This window comes from Caloenas nicobarica, chromosome 1 (assembly GCF_036013445.1).
Source record: "Caloenas nicobarica isolate bCalNic1 chromosome 1, bCalNic1.hap1, whole genome shotgun sequence".
Taxonomy (NCBI): Eukaryota; Metazoa; Chordata; class Aves; order Columbiformes; family Columbidae; genus Caloenas; species Caloenas nicobarica.
This window is the reverse complement of record NC_088245.1, coordinates 194,764,311-194,785,894: the sequence shown is the minus strand read 5'-3', so window position 1 is coordinate 194,785,894 and position 21,584 is coordinate 194,764,311. Positions and strand designations below refer to the sequence as shown.

Genomic DNA, 21,584 nt, shown 5'->3' with positions numbered 1-21,584 from the left:
TTTTTTTGTGTTGCAAGATGTGTTGCAAGTGTGTTCTTCCACACCCTAACATTTTCCATTACGTACCTGTATGACTACAGTTTTTCTTCTCCCATCTTTTTGTTCACTATCTCAAAAATAGTTCCTAGATTTCCACTTAATCTTTCTTTCCAATTTCCTCTCCATTGCAAACACAATTTGCTTTTCCCCAATACGGGATTCCTGCAAGGGACAGGGTTAAACAAGTCTAAAGAATATCCACAAGCATGTGAGAAAGACCCAGTTCTGGGTCATGACACTCACTAGATATGTCCCAATACCGAATCCAACATGCCTACCAAAAGACCATTCATACCACTCCACTCACCCTGAAGATGAGTTCAATTCCCATTTAACCAGCTGTTCCAACAACATCAAATTTTCTAACACTACATGTAAGAGGATTTGTTCTCTCAAATTCCATGCTTAAGTTTCTACGCAAAGGAAAGCCATTATCTTCATAAATGAAACCAGGTGATTCAATGAAATTATTTATTACTGTTCCACCAACATGAATATTCAAACTTTTACAAGTGTTCACCAAGAAGCAAAGCCAGTCACAACAATATTGTATCCACAATTATGAAGATGGATGCAATCTTCCATAAAATAATTCAGTTCTGAAGAACCCTTTTAGGAGTCCATGAAAAACGTTTCAAAGTCCAGGTCTAAGTCTGAAACAAGGGCATCCACAAAATCTTCAACTGACGGTGATTTCTGAAGCATACCTGCAAAACCAAGAGAACAGACTCTTAGCAAGAATACTGTGACCTTGAAAGCTTTGTCAATAACAACGCTTATCGCTAACTAAATTTAATGTCACGATATGACAGAAATGGCTACCATGTTTCTTTGTCAAGAAATACAAGTAATGTATAGGGATTATTTAATTCCTTCAAGCTACCTGTTACACGTTATCACAGAATTGACAGGTTTCAAGATTGTTAATTGATTTTTATCATTACAATCTTGCTTTAGCAGGGAATTATAAGCATTTTAAAGTAATGTAACCACAGACTGTCATTTCCAAATGACTGGAATAAATCCATGATTCAGCGGGTATCTAAATCCTGATCTGCTGAGTCTCAGGTCTCACTGAGCCAGAAAAAAACCCCATATTTTCTCAAAGTGTTACTCACCTTAAAAACATTTAATTTAGTATTTAAAGTACAAATATCTCTGAAATGTATAACAAGGTATGAAACATACTTAAACAAATGCATTTTCAGTGCACTGCACTTTTAGTTCTGCCTTTTCACAGCACCAAGACTTTACCTTTTATTAAGAATTGTTACTAGTGCATATGTTAGCTGTAGCAGATGGCTAGAGAATAACACAGGGAAATTAGCATAATGAAGAATCACACTTAAATGCTTTGTCAGGTAATTCTATAAGCAGACCAGCTAAAAATCTCACACCTTCCTCCCCAGAATCCCAGTCTTTAGAAAGCATGGGAATATATACTGTAAATTATTTTCAGATGTTTCTTTGTACTTAACATTACATTAATGTTGGTCTTTTCACTGCTACTAACATTTTCAAGATTATATATGGAAATTTACTGCATTACTTGTACCAGAAAAAAAAAACAGTGCAGCTGCCAAACAATGTAAAATTTAATCTTCGCACTTCTTTGAAGTGATCTGTTCTTTCTGACAACTGCCAATGTAAATATAACCTTGTTCTACCCTTTCTGATCGGCGTACCTACAGAACATAATTTTATATTCTTTCACATTCTCAACAATATTTGCTTTCAGTGGAAATTATAATTGCATGCTGTGAAAAGACCAGAATCTTTTACTGCAACACAATGACTCGAAACCCACCAGGTAACAGACCAGCTTGAGGTAATTTTCTATGTGACCAAAAATAAAGTTCTTGCTAAGACCTCACAGAGTCCCATTTCAATCTGAGTTAAACACATTTTGCATGTGTCAACACGAACGGCCATGACCCAGTAGATTAATCCTGAGCACTAAAGGAAAACAAATATCTAGCTATATATAGGTTGACCAAAATGCTGTTAAATGAAGTTTGCATCAAGCTATTCTCAAAATGAAAGAGAACAGAATTAATATTTCCAAATACTTGGTAAACTTGTCATCTACTCTAATGTAAGTAAAATTGCTGTGGAATTACTTCTAGTTCACAATGAAAAATGACTTGCTATATGCTGGGCTGAGAAACAGATGTGTCCAGATACCAGCGACTAATCTACCTTCCTCAGAGAGCCACGGCCTCTTGCAGACTCCTCCTCTCTGGCTCCTGGCTGGGGGACATGCATATTTGCTCCCTAACAACCAGTTTAAACTCCTATTATTTTCCCAAAGTTTTCTCAGAAGTGGAGAGAATGCCTTAGAAAGGTGACATGGACGGCAGCCTGCTGGAACATGCACTGGCATGCATGACTCTGGAGCTTCACCTTAAACTCAGCTGGAGCAGTCCAGTCCCCACAGTGCAATTCGTTTCGCCTTTCTTTGGCCTCATTTTGCCCCGGACATTTACATCTGAGCTAACTGGCTCTATTTCTAGAGACTGAAAAGTGGGAAGACTTTCACAGGTGCCCCTCATCTGGCCTTCATGATGAGTTGTGCCTATGAAGAACCTACTTTTCCCTGTATCCCAGAAAGGAAACCTAGATGAATAGCTCAGGTATAAAAATTTCAAGTTGGTGAAATTATTCCTTCCTTCCAATTTTTAAGATGTGGTTTTATAAAAGAAAGTTTTTTCTATAGCCAATACGCCCTCTTCTATCAGATATAAAAATAGAGGGATGACTGTAATGCTGCACAGACAGTATATAAAGATGGCCACAATAGACATAACCACGACTCCTCAAGGCCCAAAATACAAAACCACGCTTCCAATACTGACTTTATGAAAAACAGCCAGCCTGGATGATGGCTAGCCAATTCTTTTGACACACTAAAACTTATTCTGTTGGGGACAATTCTTTCAACTATGACTGCAAAAGAAGAAAACCATGTTGCAAAAGAAGAAAAGCTAACAGTATAATGATGAGAGGGAAGAGACTGATGCTGGGATTATCTTCAAATAGATTTAATGTCCCTCTTACATAAAAATGGTAAATCGTAACAAAAACATTCCAACCCTGGATATTACAAAATTAATAAAAGAAACATAATTAACTACAGTACCCTTGAATGTATTTTAGTGCAGCTGAATAGTGTGTTACCAAATCTCACTCAAAACGTGTTACAAATTGCATTTGTTTAGACTTCACATAGTTTCTTTTAAATATGTAGGAAAATTCAAAATCTTTCTGGCATTAGGGATGTCAAATGACCTCCTACCCAGTATTTCCAACTTCCAATAACACAAACGGATTTCTTGCCTTAGTGGTCTACTGCATTGCTGTTTTCCCATCACTGACATCAGAAGCAGACACTAGTAGAATTTGATTTTGCAAGGGAAGGATGAAGAGTAACTGAGGTCATTGCTGAAGAACTCCTACTGCAGTAAAATGATCATGCACTTATGAAATAAATAACTACAGATTTTAGAGCAGACAACTCCAAAAGAAACAGACACCGATGGTATTTCTGTGTTTTAACCTCTTACTCTACCCAGATGTGTTAAAAATGGTCATGTCTCCCTTTAAACTCCTTTAAACTTTAAAGCAAGATCAGCTTTGATATATTGTAAGTACTCAGCACTTCAGTCTAAATGATTTAGTAAGATGTCCACAAGGTCTGATGGTTGTAGTTTTAAAATCTAGGAGTGTATTTTATACATTCAGCCCAACTCCTATTTCAGCTCGGTCTCTCCCAAGCCTAAGGCAACTGCATAGCTTATCTTCTCTGCTTTGAAGTTTTCTTTCACATTACAGGGCTGTGGTTAACCACACCCTTTTGAGAGATGGCTAGCTATAACCTACAATCACTGAAATTGGGCAAAGAACAAAGCCTGTGGCAAAATTTGGCCTCTGCCCCTTTGGAACACTAATTACTTTGGGACCGTGTAGTTTGAGTTAACATATGTTGCCATTTGCATCAGTTTTAGGATTTATACATATTCCTTATACTTTCAAAGAGACATACAATCATTATCTGAAGATTTTTACAGCCTCTTCAAATCATCATTATTTCATGAAATACAATTTGAGGCATGGAAAAACGAATTTTCAAACTGCATTGGAGCAAATGCATGTTTATTTACAGATTCAGTTGGTTTGATTACCATGCATGCACACATCTGAATATGTCTGTCTGCAATATAATACAGCATTAACAAATCAAGAACAAAAACTTCACATGTATTTTGCACAAGGTCTTCTTTAGAGACCCAAAAGGCAATGTGAGTACATCAAAACTGCAGGAGAAGCACATTCCAGGATCTATTCCATTCTCTCAGTTCCCAGATCATCCAATCCAGTATTTTTCACATCCAGCCCAGTACTTTTCACACTGCAATTCACTTTCTGCCTGTGCACCTGGGTTTCCTTCCAGTCAGGGAGTGCCAAGGGAGAAAGGGAGGGATGGTGCACACCCAAATCTTGTTCAGACCTGCAGCCAGCACACAACTGGACTGGCATGGACACCTGCGTTATGTATCTTTAAAGGAATTTGGAATCACTAATGCCACATAGTCCGGAGAAGGAGAGGGTCTGAAAGAGCCATGTGGCCAACCCAAAATGACAGAGGCATCAAGTTTTTCTCAAACTGTAGCTCCTAAGGTGGCGGCGGGGTGGGAAAGCAAGCCTCTTGGATAAAGCATTGTTCACTCATTTTTTAATTGCTCTTGCTATCCATATTTACAACCATTTCTGTATTTTGGAGATTATCAAAGGAGTAAAACAGGTCACTTCAGAATACATTTAAAAATGTTTCATAAAGCTTTTGTGTTATTTTTTCTTTCTTTTTTTTTAAAATGGAAATAAATGCCAAGAGAATCAAATCCAAACAACAACAGAAAAGTATATATTGTTTTCTAATTAAAGACTAGTCCAAACAGGAGTCTTGTCAGTAACTCCACTGGATGGCAGGTCAAATCCTTTATCTTCCCCAATCAGTATGTCTATGGAATCATGTGGGAGAAAGATGAAAAGGTAGGATCATATCCGAACACAAAAGAAAGACAATAGATAGCTTCTGAGAAGAAAATTCTAACAAAGAAACTGCATAAATGAAATGTACTTGTTATCTGTTATCAGTCAATGAACATGGCTCACTTCACAATGAGATACGGAAGCACTTCAAGGGTGAGGGTACATACGTGCATCCAGAAGTCAGACTTGTACAAGTGCATTTCTTTATGTAAAAGCATGCCTGAAATAACAGCCACAGAACTTAAGGTTTTTGAAATATGGCACTAGTGAGCACAGAATCCGGACTCTTTCTCTGAAGAACAGTAAAATCAACAAGCTTTTAAGTTTGGTGCAATCTGTGTTTAATCAGGAACCCGTTTGGTCATCTGCTATGGGAGTGCAGTTTTGCAATTGATGAAAATAAACAAAAGATGGAAATCAAGTATTCTGAAACATCCGGAATGAAAAGGAAAAAATGCAGCAAAAGGAGTCAGAAGCTTATGGAACCTAAACAAATTAAAGAACAAGTAACTGTTCTTACTTTTCTCCTTAAACTCTCAATTTTTGTAATAACTACAGAGCAATTAAGTATAAACATACAATAAGCATTTCCATCATGTGTGTTCTATGATTTAACTTCAAATAATCCCAAACAAGCAATCAAATTATTAACTTGTCAAAAGACCTGAGTCACCTGAATTTCATTTTCCGGGAGTCATTCAAGCATGGTTGTTTAAGTTTTGTACTGCCTATAGATGAATATCACAATATGTACAGGCAAGGAACCTGCTGATGAATTCTGGTTATTTTTATTATCTTGAATACCTTCTAAATTTTCTGTTCAAAGCAATATTAAAGAAATTCAGAGTATAAAAATGAAATTTAGAACATAAAAGTGGCCAATGGGGTAATCTGAAGCAAAGGAGATGTACCCTTGGGTGTCAGAGGATACAGGCCCTGATGGGATGCTGAGTGCCGAGGCAGCTGGCAGACGGCATTGCAAGGGGACTCTCAGTAATCTTTGATCCATCATGGCCACTGGGAGAAGTGCCAAAGGACTGGAGAAAAGCAAATGTAACTCCTATATTCAAGAAGGGCAAGAAGGAGAACTCAGGGAACTACAGGCTGGTTAGTCTCACGTCCATCCCTAGGAAGGTAGTGGAGCAGCTAAACCTGGAAACCATTTCCAGGCTCATGAACAACAACAAAATCATCAGGAGTATTCAGCATGAATTCAGTGAGGGCAAGTCATGCTTAATGATGAAACAACTGGCCTGGTAGATGAGGGGAGACTGGATATTGTCTACCTACACTTGTGCAAGGTTTCTGACGCCATCTCCTTAAGAAACCCACAGAGCAGCTGTCGATGTACTGGCTGGATGAGCAGACAGGGAGATGGATTGAAAACTGGCTGAACAGCCAGGCCCAGAGCAGGGTGATCTGTGCTGCAAAGTATAGTTGGATGCCAGTGACTAGTGGTGTACCACAGCGGTCAATATTGGGTTGATTTGGATGATGGGGCAGAGCTCAAAAAAGAGAAGTGCAAAGTCCTGCACCTGGGGAGGAACAATCCCAAGAACAAACATATCCTGGGGGGCACCCAACAAGAAAGCAGCTTGTCCAAAAAGGACCTAGGAGTCCTCGTGGACACCAAGTTGAATAGGAGCCAGCAACAGGCCCTTGCCATAAAGAAGGTAAACGGCATCCTGGGCTGCATCAGGCAAAGTATCACCAGCAGGTCATGGGAGGGGATCCTTCACCTCTACTCAGCACTGGTGAGGCCACACCAGGAGTGCTGGCTCTGATGCTGGGCTCCTCAGTAGAAAGAGAGACATGGACATACTGGAGAGACTCAAACAAAGGGCCACCAAGATGACTGAGCAACCGGAGCATCTCTCCTATGATGAAAGGCTGAGAGAGCTGGGGCTGTTCAGCCTGGAGAAGAGAAGGCTCAGAGGGTCTTACTAATGAGTATAAATACCTGAAGGGAGAGTGCAAAGAAGGCAGAGCCAGACTCTCTTCAGTGGTGCCCAGTGACAAGACCAGAGGCAATGGACATAAACTGAAACACAGAAGGTTCCCTCTGGCATCAGGAAACACTGGCACCAGTTGCCCAGAGAGGCTGTGGAGTCCCCATTCTTGGAGATATTCAAAAGCTGTCTGGACATGGTCCTGGGCAACTGGTTCTAGGTGGCCCTGCTTGAGCAAGGGGGTTAGACTAGATATCTCCAGAGGTCCCTTCCCACCTCAACTATTCTATGATTCTGTAATTCTGTGAAAACATCTTGAAGACTTGTGCAATTTTTGGTAAATCAGAAGTGTGTTCTCTTACCACTATATCATTCATGCTAATGCTGACACAGAGGAGTTACTGTCCTCTGGTTCTCCTGTTGCACATGAACAAACAGACCAGCAGGTCCACTACTGTTACTGACCTTAAAGTGACACACAGCTCTGTTTGGCGATAATTCATTTGCTGATTTAAACAAAACCAAAACATAACCAAAAAAATCAAACTGTATGTAAGACTTTTGGTGACATCACACAAGATCCCATTATTCTACCATTAATGCCAAGCTTGCTGTCCTGCAGTATGCAGAACTATTCCTTAAACACAGCTTGCTCTCTTCTTCAACTCCCCCACTGCAGAGCTCGCACTTCTTCATCACTCATTATTGGTCCTGAGGACTCACTGATGAAGCATCTGCACTAAATGAACTGAGAACTATGAGCATGACGACTACAAATATTGAAATGCCTAAAACATCTAATTATTGCACTTGTTTGTGTGCTTTCAACATACCTTGCAATACTTCATCATATTTGGATTTCCTTTAAACTTAAAATAAACCTGAAATTTCTTGGACTATGATGCCATTTTTTCAGGTTAATTTCAGTAACAAGTCCAAAATAACTGATGCATACTCTCAACCCCAAACTGATTGTACCATGTTCCACTGCATTCTCACACACGCAAGAGCGAAATCCATAAATTTTATTTAAGTTCATCCAGAGATGAATTCTGCAAACTTCATTTCAATAACATTTGATTCAAGAGAGCACACTGCCAGCAACCTCAACATAGCCTCTAGGACATTCCTGGAAGACCTCATGCTCAGTAAAATCAAAAATACATCCCAGAAACAGAAGAGATGATGAGCATAAATGGTGTTTAAAACCATTATTTCCTTCTCTACCATATGACTTGCAATAGAATTGGATTTACTTGTAAAGATGTATGTTCCTGTCTTGCAACTACAATCCACAATCTTGGGCTGCAGTTTTTTGAGGTTACAAACACAGGCTTGTCAAGATCAGTAAAGAAAGGTAAGTTTGCAAAGTCATGCTGAAGGAAAAGCAACCCTGTTGATCAGAAATATAGACTAATCTAGAGAGTATATAGTTACTTAATACATGATGAGTCTAGTGAGAACAGAGGTTATTGCCTCAAACATAAACAAATGGGTCAAAGAACTGAAATGTTCTAGTTATGAAACTGAGCCAAGTTCATGATGAAATACAGACACGTTATCACTGTGTTCCTTATCTGTAGAAAAAATCCACAACTTCCAGTCTCCCAAACTGGAGCAATCAGAGGTCAGTGAATTAATATTCGTCCTCAATATTAACAATTTCAGAGCAAATTGAAGAATAGCCCATTAGATGAAGTACTTACCAAGTGCTCTTATCAGGAATAGCGACACTAATGTAAAATTTTTTTGTTTGAATATTGCAACATTACAGAGGAAAGTCTTTATCCTGATCTCATTGACAGATCTGAGAAAAACTCAGCAGCTTCTCAAACTTGTTTTATTCTCCTGACATAATTTTTTTATATATGAAGTGCAGTAATTTTGCTATATGAATGACTTTAAAAAGCTATTTTCCAGACTCAGAAGGCAAATATGGTATTGAGACGAATAATGAACATGTGCCTTTATTAGTCTTCAGACTTCCATTTCATGAAAATGTATATTCAAAGTACTAATACAACCAAAGGTATTTTGATGATAGTAAAATGACATGGCCAAAACAAGTTCAAATTCTTGTATGCAAAATAAACAGATCTATTATGAATTCCTTGTACATAGAAGTTACTCATTTTTTGTATCCAAAAATGGTGTCGTCTAACTTCCCTCAAGTATACGATACTCTTATTATGAATTCTTTAGGCAGTCTTGTAATACAACCCCTTCCAACGCTTCACCTCAAACATCTGTGTGTCTTTTATTCTGTATATCACAAGGACTTCTACTGAACATGACACAAAGTTGACAACTTAACTATGTAAAAGAACAAGTTCTCTTTCATAAATCCAATGAAAACCATGATTAAACTAAAAAGATCAAACTGGGAAATACAGTTAAATTATTTCTTCCCTGAGCAAGGGAATAAAAGTTTTAATTTTTTTCTACCTTGTACCATAAGTATGGGCTCTTTTCCACCGCCGTGTGCCAGCATCTCTCTACGGTAACGCTCACCCATCGCCCTGGAGAAACACAGATGTTAGAGTGATCTGCAAACACAATCTGTTAAACTTTCGGTCAGGTTTTCTTCTAGGATCTCTACAGAACTTAAGAGATAGAGATCAAATTAAATCTTCCACCATGAAACAATGACTGCCTTGAATCCATGTTGACTCCTCAAATTCAAATTACATCTAAAATTATACTATAAGTAACTGAGCTAGACAAATTTTATGCATATGAATATGTGTTGGTGTTTATAGAAGTTAATTTGCTAACAACATTTTAGCCTTCATTGCTCCAAGGGGAAAAGTTGCTCTGTTACAACACTCTAAACATTCACCTAGGGTATAAGAACACTCAAAATTTGTGATCTCACAATTTACTTTTTAATTTCACAAAGCAAAATGAGCAGGACAGATATACTTAGCTTTGAAGTCAATGACATGAAGCTTGTTTAATACCCACAGTTGCTTTTGATTTCAATAGAAAATTACAAGTAATTAGGCACCTATGAAATTCAAGCCCTCTAATTACATCTACATATGGATTTCAGCACCTCCCAACTGGCACACCTGTATTTTAAAACATAGACACATTTTTTTTTGCACCAATGAACATGTTTGAAAGTACACTTTATACCTGTGGCTATTTCCTGTTTTGTAATCCTCTTAAAATCTAGAAAAAGGCTAAAAACTAATTGTCATTTAAAAAAAAAAAATCAACCTACGTGGCCCCATTTGTTGCATGCTTTCCAGAAAGAAGTAGCACAACACTTCATTCTACTTATTATTTTCTCTGTTTTTACCTATCAAACGGGTCCTGAGCAAAACACTGTTTCCACACCATGGATGCAACAGCCCTAGACATGAGGTAGGAGTAATATTTGGCACCGTAGCCCACAAGATGACTGAATCGCAGCTGCCAGGCCTGTAAGGAGAAAACAAACAAAAACCAGAACAGGAGTCATCCTTTAAATTGTTCACCATTTTCTAAAATACAATGGAAGAATTATTATAGTATTAATGACAAACAGTTAAAAAAATCCCCCAAAAAAACAAAAAGCACAAAAGGAAAAAAGAAACCCCCCCACCCCGCCACCAGAAATCCCAGAACGAACACATCCTTTATTATAAGAAGCATTTTTCAACCTAAATACTGTATGACCAATATACTGATCATCACAATTAAAATTATACATAAATAAGAATAGAATTAGAGAAAACCAAGCAGTAAAAAATGTATTCATATTCGACAATAGCTATGCTGTTCTATTGGTCTTGAAAGAAAACCACTATTACCTTATGACAAGTAACACCATATTTTATCATTTTCCACGTGGATAACTGCAATGTCACACTTGGAAAAGTTCAATCCATAAACTTTCGACACAAAAAAAATATAATAGGTACTTGCATTTATTACTATATAAAATACAGCTTCCCATATGCCAAAAAACTCAAGAGGCAGATAAACTACATCCACATGCAATGCCATTGTTCACAGATTTGTTTGTACATTACTGAATGTATATACATAGCAGATCATCCATAATTATATTATTATTCATTTATGTATTGTTACTTGTCTTTATGACTCATTCCTGTGACGATGGACTCCTTTTTTAATGCTGTTTCGTGTTGACTGTTTACTTATGTTTTCTTAGCAGAGAAAAATCACAAGTATTAGTACTTTTTTCTCTTTTTTTTTTTCTTTCCCTGACAGTACCAGAGTAATTTAGACTGAAAGAGACCTCTGAAGGTCATCTGGTCCAACCCTTGCTCAAAGCAGGGCCAACCTTGATGAGGTTTCTCAGGGCTCTGTCTGAAGTCTCAGTATCTCCAGGGATGAACGTTTCATCATGACCCTGGTGCAATGTGGAAAGGCAAGCAGGTCCAAGGTGAAAAGCCTTTGTTTCCCTACGGGTTTATACACATTTTTTGAACTGAATATGGATGAATATATAGATGAAGGAGTAAAAAACTTAGTTTGCCCTTTTGGCGCTCTGAGGAAACCAAAGAGGAGACAAGTCCCATATCTCATTTGTCCTCCTATCCAAAATCAAAGATCTTCACATTCTTGTGATGTGACTGTGGCCAAGATTTTTGTAGGTACTCTAGAAAACAGAGTTTTAAAGATGAACTGGAAGATAAATAAAGTGGCTTAACAGATGTTTTAAGTTTAAATCCATGGGCTGTCAGATGCTCATTCTTATCCTACATGCAGTGGCTGAAATTCTGAGGCAGCCAATCAGAAAAGTAAAGGGGCTTTAGCAATTCATTTCTCAGAACTATTTATCTTTGATTGCGATTCATTATGACACTGTAAGTAACAATCTCTCATTTTTGACAGCTGAAATAAACTATGTTTCTTTATTCGACAAAGTGCTGATCATCATCTTATTCTCTGTTATTCAAGTCAAAGTTGATATGTATGCTAAATAAATTGACCAACTGAGAGTGCGGAAATAAAGTATTTGGCTTTTCACCTTAAAAAGGGTAGCAAACAGTGACCTATAACAGCTGATGAGAAACAAAGCTGTTAGGTCCCTTTTCTGAGCAACACCTACAAATCAAGTTCTCAAAAGTTAGCTGTAATTCAGCCATTCAAAAGCTTCTTTTAACAAGATGGTTATCTCCACCCTAAGACAGGTGTCCAAAAATAGACTGAATTTGCCACAGGTGACCATTTTAGCCTCTACTGGTAGCCTGCACAACCAGTTTAAAGTAGGAGTAGCAAAGTTAGGGGAGATGAAAAATTCACCAGTCTTCAATTTTCCTGTGGGTCTTGAAGCACAATGCAAATTCTTAAGAATGATCAACTTTTTTTTCCTTTAAAGTAAATACCAATGGTACTGTATCTCATTGTACTGCAAGTACACAAAAACATTCAACTTGGATACAGATTCTCTAGTTTGCTCTGAAAAGTATTATGGTTGCCATGTTTATACTTCAAAGCTACAGTTTTTCTAACTTGTTCCTTAATTATAACCATAATCACTAAACTAAAAGCACATTTTGAAACAGATCAGAGAGCCTACATTTTTAGAAGACTGAGCAGGAGAACATGTCAGTTTTTATTTTATTGTACAGTAAGTTTACAAAGTTAAGATTAAAGGTTTCAACTTGAAACTACAACTCTCTCAGGAATGTGGAAAGCTTTGCTGATGAATTGATTTCACATACTCAGAAATTTAAGTAATTTCCAAATAGGTCATTACAGTGAAAAATCCAATTTGCTTTTTCTGCTACAAACAAAAATAATTTCTATGAGCTTGACATAGGGAAGAATATTTCCACCTCCCCATCAGAAAGGAATTATTGTAACTAGGACAGTATGTCTTCCTCAACAGCTCATATTACATTGTTCATGTCAAATGCTCTTGCATTTAATGGTCTGCACCTAAAACAGCTCGTCTGCACTTCTAGGATGGCAACCATTCCATTCATCAGGTTTCTGAAGCTATGACAAGTAAGCAAGGAGAAAAGAACATTTTCTCAGCAAGCTGTCCAAGACCAAGAGCTTGTTTCAGAGTTTGCACCTAGGACAGGCCTCAGCACCCTCTGTTTAAATATAAGACATTTTGTTTGACCTCGTCTTTGCTAATATACCGAAGTAAGAAACTTCACATTGCTTTGTTGCAAAAGAGAAAAGGAAAGGATATAGAAAGGCCAGGGAGAGACACTGCTCATCTCTCTCCCTGCATTTGGGGAGGCTCTCAGATATGATGAAGTTGAGAAATCAAAAATTCATTGGCAACAGGACAGTATCCAAAAACGGAAACAAAAACAGAGGATGAGTCAATCAATCTTAAGACAGATGCCTAAGACAGATAAGGTATAGATGACTCTCTCTTCCTTCACTGCAATACATAAGGAACATACTTTCAGGCACCTCAAGTTATCTATGATGACTACCATCCACACAGGCATACTGCAACTAAGATTGTTTTCACGCTGCAAACAGCAGTCAAGGAAATCTGATTATGAATATTGCTATTCCCTAGTGAAGTTTGAAGCCTATATTTTATTTTTATTTTTTAACCAGTACAGATTTGCCCCACTCCAGAGTATTAATAACTCTAGCATGCTATCTTTCCCTGTAAAACTCCATTTTAATAAAATTAGCTATAGATGCAAAATGACTTGATTTTCAACACGGAATGATTTCTTCATATTAAAAAAAATTTTAAAAGACAAGACATATCAATTTTCCTTTTGGAAAGGGAAAAGGCTAGACATGTAGAACTGGGGCACTCTCCTCATTAAACGTTATATTTTTGGTAAGCAGCTAGAAAGTTAATGAAGACTCTGAGTAATCACCAACTTCAAAAAGTTCCATGAACCCATTCCAGGAGTTCATAAAACAGTGCATTTTGCAGCATAGCCCATGGGTTATGATAATATGCCTTCCACAGGTCATGTTCATGCCTGCTTTTTCCCCAACACAACAGACTGAAATAAAGGTGTGCAACTGATCCACTGCACTTATTAAAGGGGCCTTTTTACCACCAACATCGTCAGTCTTCTCTTATAACCATGTCTGAAATATTTCCAAAATTCCATGTTCAATGGCTTTCCATTCTATCCTGTAATAAACAAAAATCCGTCACTGATACTTTCGTATTCTTACACCTTATCAGGAATTTTTTTAAAAGTCCTTGTAGGATACATTCTTAAAGTAAAATTAAGTTTTACTTTAGCTACCTTATACTAGGTGTCTTGCCCAAACTAGTCACATAAGCTTCTTTTGTAGTCAGAGGACAGAAGCATTTATCCTGTTATCTTTGGAGAGGATAGGACTACTGCTCTTGGAGAAATTTGAATAATTTACTGCAACTTCTACCTTCTACTGAAAAGTTAGGCCACCATTCATTTTAACAATATGGTAGGATCAGTTAAACAAAACTGTTTTGAAGACTACATAAAATAATCTAGGATTTAATTATTTGAATTCTAAATTTAAAACTGCTAAGATTATCACAAAAATAATCTGACATTAAAATTTAGGTGTGATTCTAAAAAGACAAAACCAAAAGAAACCCTACAAGTAGCTTAACATATACTAACCTAGCTATTGTTTGAGTGTGAGTAATCATTGCTCCATGTAGCTCCACTAATTACATGGAATCAGTGCTACAAAATCCTACTACACCTTTTGGAAAGCAAAAATAAAACAAGTCCTGCAGAAATTCTTGACTAGTGCTTGGACTTCTCAAAATGCTCTTCCAACAGTTTCTGCTGTGACTTCAGCTACTTCAAAGTATATTTAAGTCCATTTTGCTTTTCATCTTAAGACAAAAAACACAAGTGAGAACCTGAAAAGACACAACACTAAATTAAGAAAAGTGTTTTCGTCATTTAAGTCTTCTAATTACAAAATGTGTGCTACAGTAATTACATCAATGAGCAAGTTGTTGAAGAGTTTCCACGAGGAACAATATTTGATGGAATGATATTCGGTGCCCTTCTCCTTCTTAATTAAATTCTTATTCTGGCAGGAAACCCAATAGAGGACCAGCCAACTTATGACCTTCAGGGGCTACTGGGTGGAGAACCCCTGGGTCTGGCACTAACTCAATATTATTGCTTCTAATGCCCTTGAATTTAGCTATCAGCACAGGTGGAAAACTCCTAAGAGTCATGAAGAAGCTCCAGGTAACCTGGGAGCCAAAAGAGAAGGGTGATTAGCACGGAAATTGGTACAGGCTATTTCCCTCTGCTGAGACCAAGATTCATCACGGCTAGTGGAACTCCAGGACAACACCACTCTGGCAGGCTAACAAGCGCACGGTGAGTTAGCACAGGCAATGTTTTCTTGGCACTGTGTCAGCCACTCAGACAGCAGGAGCGGGAGATGGAACGTAAAGAACTGCAGGTTACAGGTCAAGAACTATGAGGTCACTTTTCAGCACAGGAAACTGGTAAATTTACAGTGGGGTGCAGATCAGAGGGATACTCCACATTTAGCTTACCAAGTTTTCCATTCTGATGTACTCGCTGCACTCACAGGCATCATAAAATATCAGGGGGAAAAAGTGCTTTCAGAAAAAGAAAAAACTCTGTCTGACAACCAGGAAATCTGGTCTTACTTTTTTCCTTTCAGTCCACTTTGCATTTTCATGCTCTTCACACCCGTATTCTGTCCCAGATGGAAGTTCAGGATCACTTTTCTTAAAATTCAAGGAAGATACTCAAGAGATGTCATAGCACAGAACTGCAACAACATCCAGTCATCATGTACAGAAAATTTCAGTTTCATTCCTTACAGTGACTCGCAGAATTGGTGTACTAATCTACTTGAATTAAATGTCCTTTTCTGAACCTCTTCTCTGTTCCCTTTCCCAGAACAACTGAGTCTGCCGTTAGATGAGCTGAGAAGCCTCCTGGGAAGGCTCCTCTTTTGTTCTTGGCCTGCAGAGCGATGGGACGAGCAGCCCAGCATAGGGAACAGAAGGCCAGTGTGGCTGCCAGGCTCCAAAGCTCAAGTTCTGCTGCTGAGTACACTTATTTTGTGGAGGCCAAACTGTCACATTGCAGAATTTATTCTCCCACTTTTCTGTTTAAACCACTCATTTGTTTTACAAAACGAGAAAAGGCTTCTCGCATATGCTTTGCAGCTTAAAGAATTCACTCTTTTGTTCTGAAACAAATAACAGAATTTTTTTCCTTATTGGATTAGCTTGTTACATCAGTTTACGGTGTGCTTTGAAGATGTCCTCAGTCCATTCTCACTTAAAGAAACAGTTTAATGAGTTTTGGAGTGCAGAGTTTGCAAACTGTTTGTGCCGGTAGCTGCCTCTGGGGAAAAGCCAGAGCACTCGCTGCCTGGCAGAAACAGCTCTCTCTCCATAGGTGTGCAGCGGCTTGCTCGGTCAACTTACTTTCTGTATTTTTTGCCTGAGCACTTCTAAGTTTTATAGAATTACATCATCATTCTGGAGTTTCACAATAATAAAAAAATCCAATAAAGAGCTTTAAAGCCACTTCCTTTGCTGCAGTTTCTAATCTTGTTTAGAATAATAGAAGGCTAATTTCGAGAAACCACATCTTGTGCTGCGCCCCTGACCTGCTTAATGTCAATACTCTTCAGTTTTTCAGTGTCATGCATTTCTTTGTTAGGAGTGGGAAAGCGCACAAATAAACCAAGCCAGAGACATCGCTGACATTTTAGAAAGTGAGTCAAGCAAGAGATTAAGATTTCAATTTATAACACTTCTGTGTTTTTATTATAAAATGATAAATAAATCTAGCAAGGCAGGGAATGTAAATATTTTTGCAGTTGTTTACACTAGGGAAGAGGAAAGGAATTTAACATGCAATTAACCACTTAGGTGATTCTAGATATGTACCATATGGTCTTCGAATTACTTAAATTAAAGAAAAATATTTCATTTTCATTTATAAACTATTAATGCATTTCAGCTGCTTATAGCAAAATATTTTAAAACTATTTACTCTCCACCCTCTTCTCTCCTCCCCACAAAGTGATGGGGCAAGAAGAACATGGGAGGTAACAAAGAATACTGACATCACAAAACTGCATGTATGATCTGCATTGCTCCACTATCCTTAAAACTCGGATTAAAAGGCACAGAGATAAGAAAATTGACTCTATATTCTGTCCTTCGACTGACTCTATTTGGACAAGTTGAGAGACAGTGTTACTTGTAAACATTATAACTAGTCTTTAAAGTAGAACATAAAAAATATGCAATTTACAAACAAGTCCTTCATGTTGCAACATGTCACTCTACACACATATACATACACACACAGCACATACACACATCATTCTATTACCAATTAATTATTTCTATTACTGCCTAAGCTTTAAAGATTCATAGGCCCAATATAACTAGAATCAGATCATCACGGTTTCCTTTGGGTACAGATTTTTACTCTACCAACTAAACCTAATTTTAAGTATTGACCTATTCTTTTAAAACATGATGCATGCTGCTTTAGATAAGCTCTTACAAAAATTTATACATATCTCAAGCAACATTGTAACTGCAAAATATATTTGCCAATACAATCGAATCATGTAAGTTATCTGTACTTATACTAGAAGACGAAACAGCTACTCTTTTACAATAATGCTCATCTAGTATATTTTGCCAGAGCCATTCGAGACCTGGATTTAGGGCAGGGATGTCAAACTCCTTTTCACTGGGGGCTACATCAGCCTCGCGGTTGCCTTCAAAGGGCCGAATGTAATTGTAGGACTGTATAAATGTAGGAGTAGTTACAAATGTATACATACATTAAAGGGATGGTGCTTCTCTAATCCCGAGTCTGCCACAAACAGCAGTATGAACTTGTATAAACTACATCTTTTTCCCCTCTCAGTCTAATTGCCACCTCCTGTTAAGTGAGGGTGATAATAGTTCCTCTCTCTTGTTCTTTTCTGTTTTGACTGCAAGCTTTTCATAGAAAGGACAATCTCCCACTACATTTCAAGAGCATTTCATTTCAGGTCCTCTATCTTGTGTTGATGGCAATGATATATTCAGTTATATCTATCACTATCAAATATAGCTCCAGCACTGCAATCCTTGGGGAAAAAAAGGACATGTGAGCTGTGAGAACACAATTAAATAAAACTAAACAAAGCAATCAAAGCAAATATTTATATATCTCTCTCTCTCTAAAGCACATATAGCAATTTCAAAATGTTACCCCGACATGTATGCAACTACTTCCAGCACTGTTCCTTAGAATGGTCTATCGCTAAAGTATGTTTGAGTTTCATGGGGCTAACACTTGCAAAAAGAATTTCCTTAAAAGTGCTTCATATCTCATGATATCTGCAAACACTCTGCTGCTGTAGATAGTTGCCCAGTGAATAGTGTCATATTACCACTGGAAAACAAATCTTCACAGTATTTGCTATCAGCGTTTTCTTTATCGTAAAATGAACTCCGCTCCAGAATGACAGAAATCTAAACAAACCTTGAAGGGTGACTTTAAGAGCTTTTGAAAGTCCCAGCATCTACTTCAATGCTGACCTCAGCAGGGCACCAATCCTTTTGAAATGGCTTTTAGCTATTAATTATTTATAGAACTATCACTTCCCCACAGTTTACTGTGCACTCCTTTATTAATCTTTTCCTCAGCCCCAGACTCTTCAACTTGATTTTATAGCATACTTTTAAGAAGGCTCAGATGAAAACTAATCCAGGGATTTGCCGTTTGTGTAAACAACTTTGGTTTCCAACATGGCAAGGTAAAAAATTACTTTGAAGGGGTTACACAAACTTCAAGAGGTTGAGTCATGACATATGACTTCATCTCTCTTCAAAACACTCCAAAAAGTAGAGTATGAGTAACATCAGTGCCTCTTCAAGTAACTGAAGACAGAGAAAAAGTGGAAAAGCAATCTTCTATGAAGGCTCTCTGCCTTTACTATGAAATTTATGTCTGTGATTTACAAAAGTGGTTTCTTCAAACTCCCAATAAGAGAGATCCTAGACCCACGGGGTGTCTGCTTTTCTTTTCAACAAATGAGGGAAAAGATTAACAAGAGTTTGAAAGATTAGGTACTAACCATAATCACATTTGCTGTAAATTAAACCATTTTATCTCTCCTACTATCTGCTCACTCATAAGGAACAAATGATCAGTCTCAATTCCAATTATTTTTTTTCATAAAGGTTTTCAATACCAGAACATACTTATATGTGCCCACATAATTTTCTCTTTGCTAGCTAAATCAACTGCTTTTCCTCAACTTCCCTCGTAGGTCATGTTTCCAAACCTATTATCTTTCCAAAACGGCTTCTCTGTATTTCTTCATTTTTTTCTACATCTTTTTAAGAGGTATACACCTACTACAGAACACAATGATACCCACTGCTAGGTCCCCAACACCAAATACTAAAATATATTTTAAAACCTCCAGATATTATTTTATTAACAGCATCCCATGAATAAAAGCACGCTCTTTTGGCATTTATTGTCCTTCAAATACTTATGTATTTAATTGCTTTCCTAATGCAAACTAGAACAGATGATTTAAGTTGGAAGGGATCTAGAACAATCATTTAGTTCAACTGTCTATCCAATTCAGGGCTCACCAAAAGTTAACTCATGTTATTAAGGGCATTGTCCAAAAGCCTCTTAAACACTGGCAAGCTTGGGGCTTTGACCAACTCTCTAGGAAGCCTGTTCCAGTGTTTGACCACCCTCTTGGTTAGTAGATGCTTCCTAATGTCCCATCTAAACCTCCCCTGGACACTGCAGAGAGCAATGAGGTGGCCCCTCAGCCTCCTGTTCTCCAAACTAGACAAGCACAAAGTCCTCGGCTGCTCCCCACGAGACTTTCCTTCCAGCTCTTCCACCAGCTTTGTTACTCTCCTGTGGATGCATTCAAGTACCTTCACATCCTTCTTGAATTGTGGGGCTCAGAACTGCACCCAGTGCTCAAGGTGAGGCTGCACCAACACTGAACACAGCGGGACAATCGCCTCTTTTGACGGCTGCTCATGCTGGGTTTGATGTGCCCCAGGATGGGGTTTGCCCTCTTGGCTGCCAGGGCACACGCTGCTGACTCCTATTGAGCTGCTGTCGACCAGCACCCCAAGTCCCTTCCTGCAGGGCTGCTCTCCAGCCACTCCTCTCCCAGTTTATACTTGTGCCCAACATTACTCCGTCCCCAGTGCAGAATCCAGCATTTCAGTTAGTTAAATTTCATCCCACTAGTTACAGCCCAATGCTCCAATCTATCCAGATCCCTCTGCAAGGCCTCCTGCCCCTCACAAGCATCAATAGCACGTTCCAGTTTGGCATCATCAGCAAACTTAGTAATGGTGCATCCAGATAGTTGATAAATATATTGAACAGAACTGGCCCTAGAATCGAACCCTGAGGAACACCCTGGTGACCCATCGCCAGCCAGATGTAGCCACATTCACCTTTGAGCTGTGCCCTTCAGCCAGTTCTTCACCCAGCACACTGTGAACCTGCTCATCACACAGCTGGACAACTTGTCCAGAAGGATGCTGTAAGGGATAGTACCAAAAGCTTTACTAAAATCCAGAAAAATGACGTCTACCATCATCCCCTCATCTACTGGGCAGGTGACCTTATCATAGAAGGATATCAAGTTAGTTAAACAGGACTTTCCCCTTGTGAACCCATGTTGACTGTGCCTGATGATTGCATTATTCTTCAAGTGCCTTTCAGCAGTACCCAGTATTATCTTCTCTGTATTTTTTTTCAGGAATTGAGGTTAGACTAACAGGTATTTAGTTCTCTGGGTCTTCTCTCTCACCCTTTTTGTAGATTGGAATAACCCTGCCCAGCTTCCAGTCAGCAGGGACCTCTACCAAAGGTCTTGGGAGTCTGGAGATAGTAGAGAGGGGTCCCGCCATAACATCCACTAGGTCCTTCAGAACTTTGGGATGAATCCCATCAGGGCCCATGGACTTGTGAACATTCAGCTGATACAGCTGGTCGCCTACAATTTCAGTGTCCACAAACAGAAAGTCATTGTTCCCACAGTCGTGGTCCTCCGACTCAGGGGACCAAGCAGCCCAAGGTCTGTCAGTATTATTAAAGACTGAAGGAAAAAACACATTGAATGCCTCTGCTTTTTCTTCATCCCTCTTAGTCAGATGACCATCTTCAACAACTAAAGGTCCAATGTTTTCTTTAGACCTCCTCTTGCTATTGACATACTTAAAAAAGCCCTTCTTGTTATCTGTAACAACACTGGCCAGTTTCAACTCTAATCAAACTTCGGCCTTTTGTGTCTTCTCCCTGCACAAATGAACCACAGCCACTACTTAAGTCCTCCTTACCAATAATTTCAAGATTTATGTTAACCACTTGAACAAAGTTTTCAGAATTCAAAACCACTTTTACCTTCAGAGGTTAAGGGTTATCACTTATTTATTTTAAAACAGCTGCCTCATCACTTGCCCAGTCTATTTATTCTTTTTATATGGTGTTACTGATATTCACATGAAATGTTATACATGATCAGAATTACAACTACACATTAGTAGTCACTCCATAGACCTAACAAGAAATCCTAAGACAACAGATG

At 38.3% G+C, this 21,584-nt stretch overlaps 1 protein-coding gene across 2 annotated transcripts in view; it reads right to left on the bottom strand.

The window, feature by feature from the left end:
* Positions 1-483: 483 nt before the first annotated feature.
* MIPEP (mitochondrial intermediate peptidase) overlaps positions 484-21,584 on the bottom strand; it is a 76,049-nt gene continuing 54,948 nt past the window's right edge. For both annotated transcript variants that reach the window (XM_065638037.1, XM_065638029.1), the window contains 3 exons: positions 10,342-10,463; positions 9,483-9,556; positions 484-746 (listed from right to left, as the gene is read on the bottom strand). In XM_065638037.1, the coding sequence (XP_065494109.1) occupies positions 652-746; positions 9,483-9,556; positions 10,342-10,463 (291 nt within the window). In that variant the 3' untranslated portion in view covers positions 484-651. The remainder of the gene's footprint in view (positions 747-9,482; positions 9,557-10,341; positions 10,464-21,584) is intronic.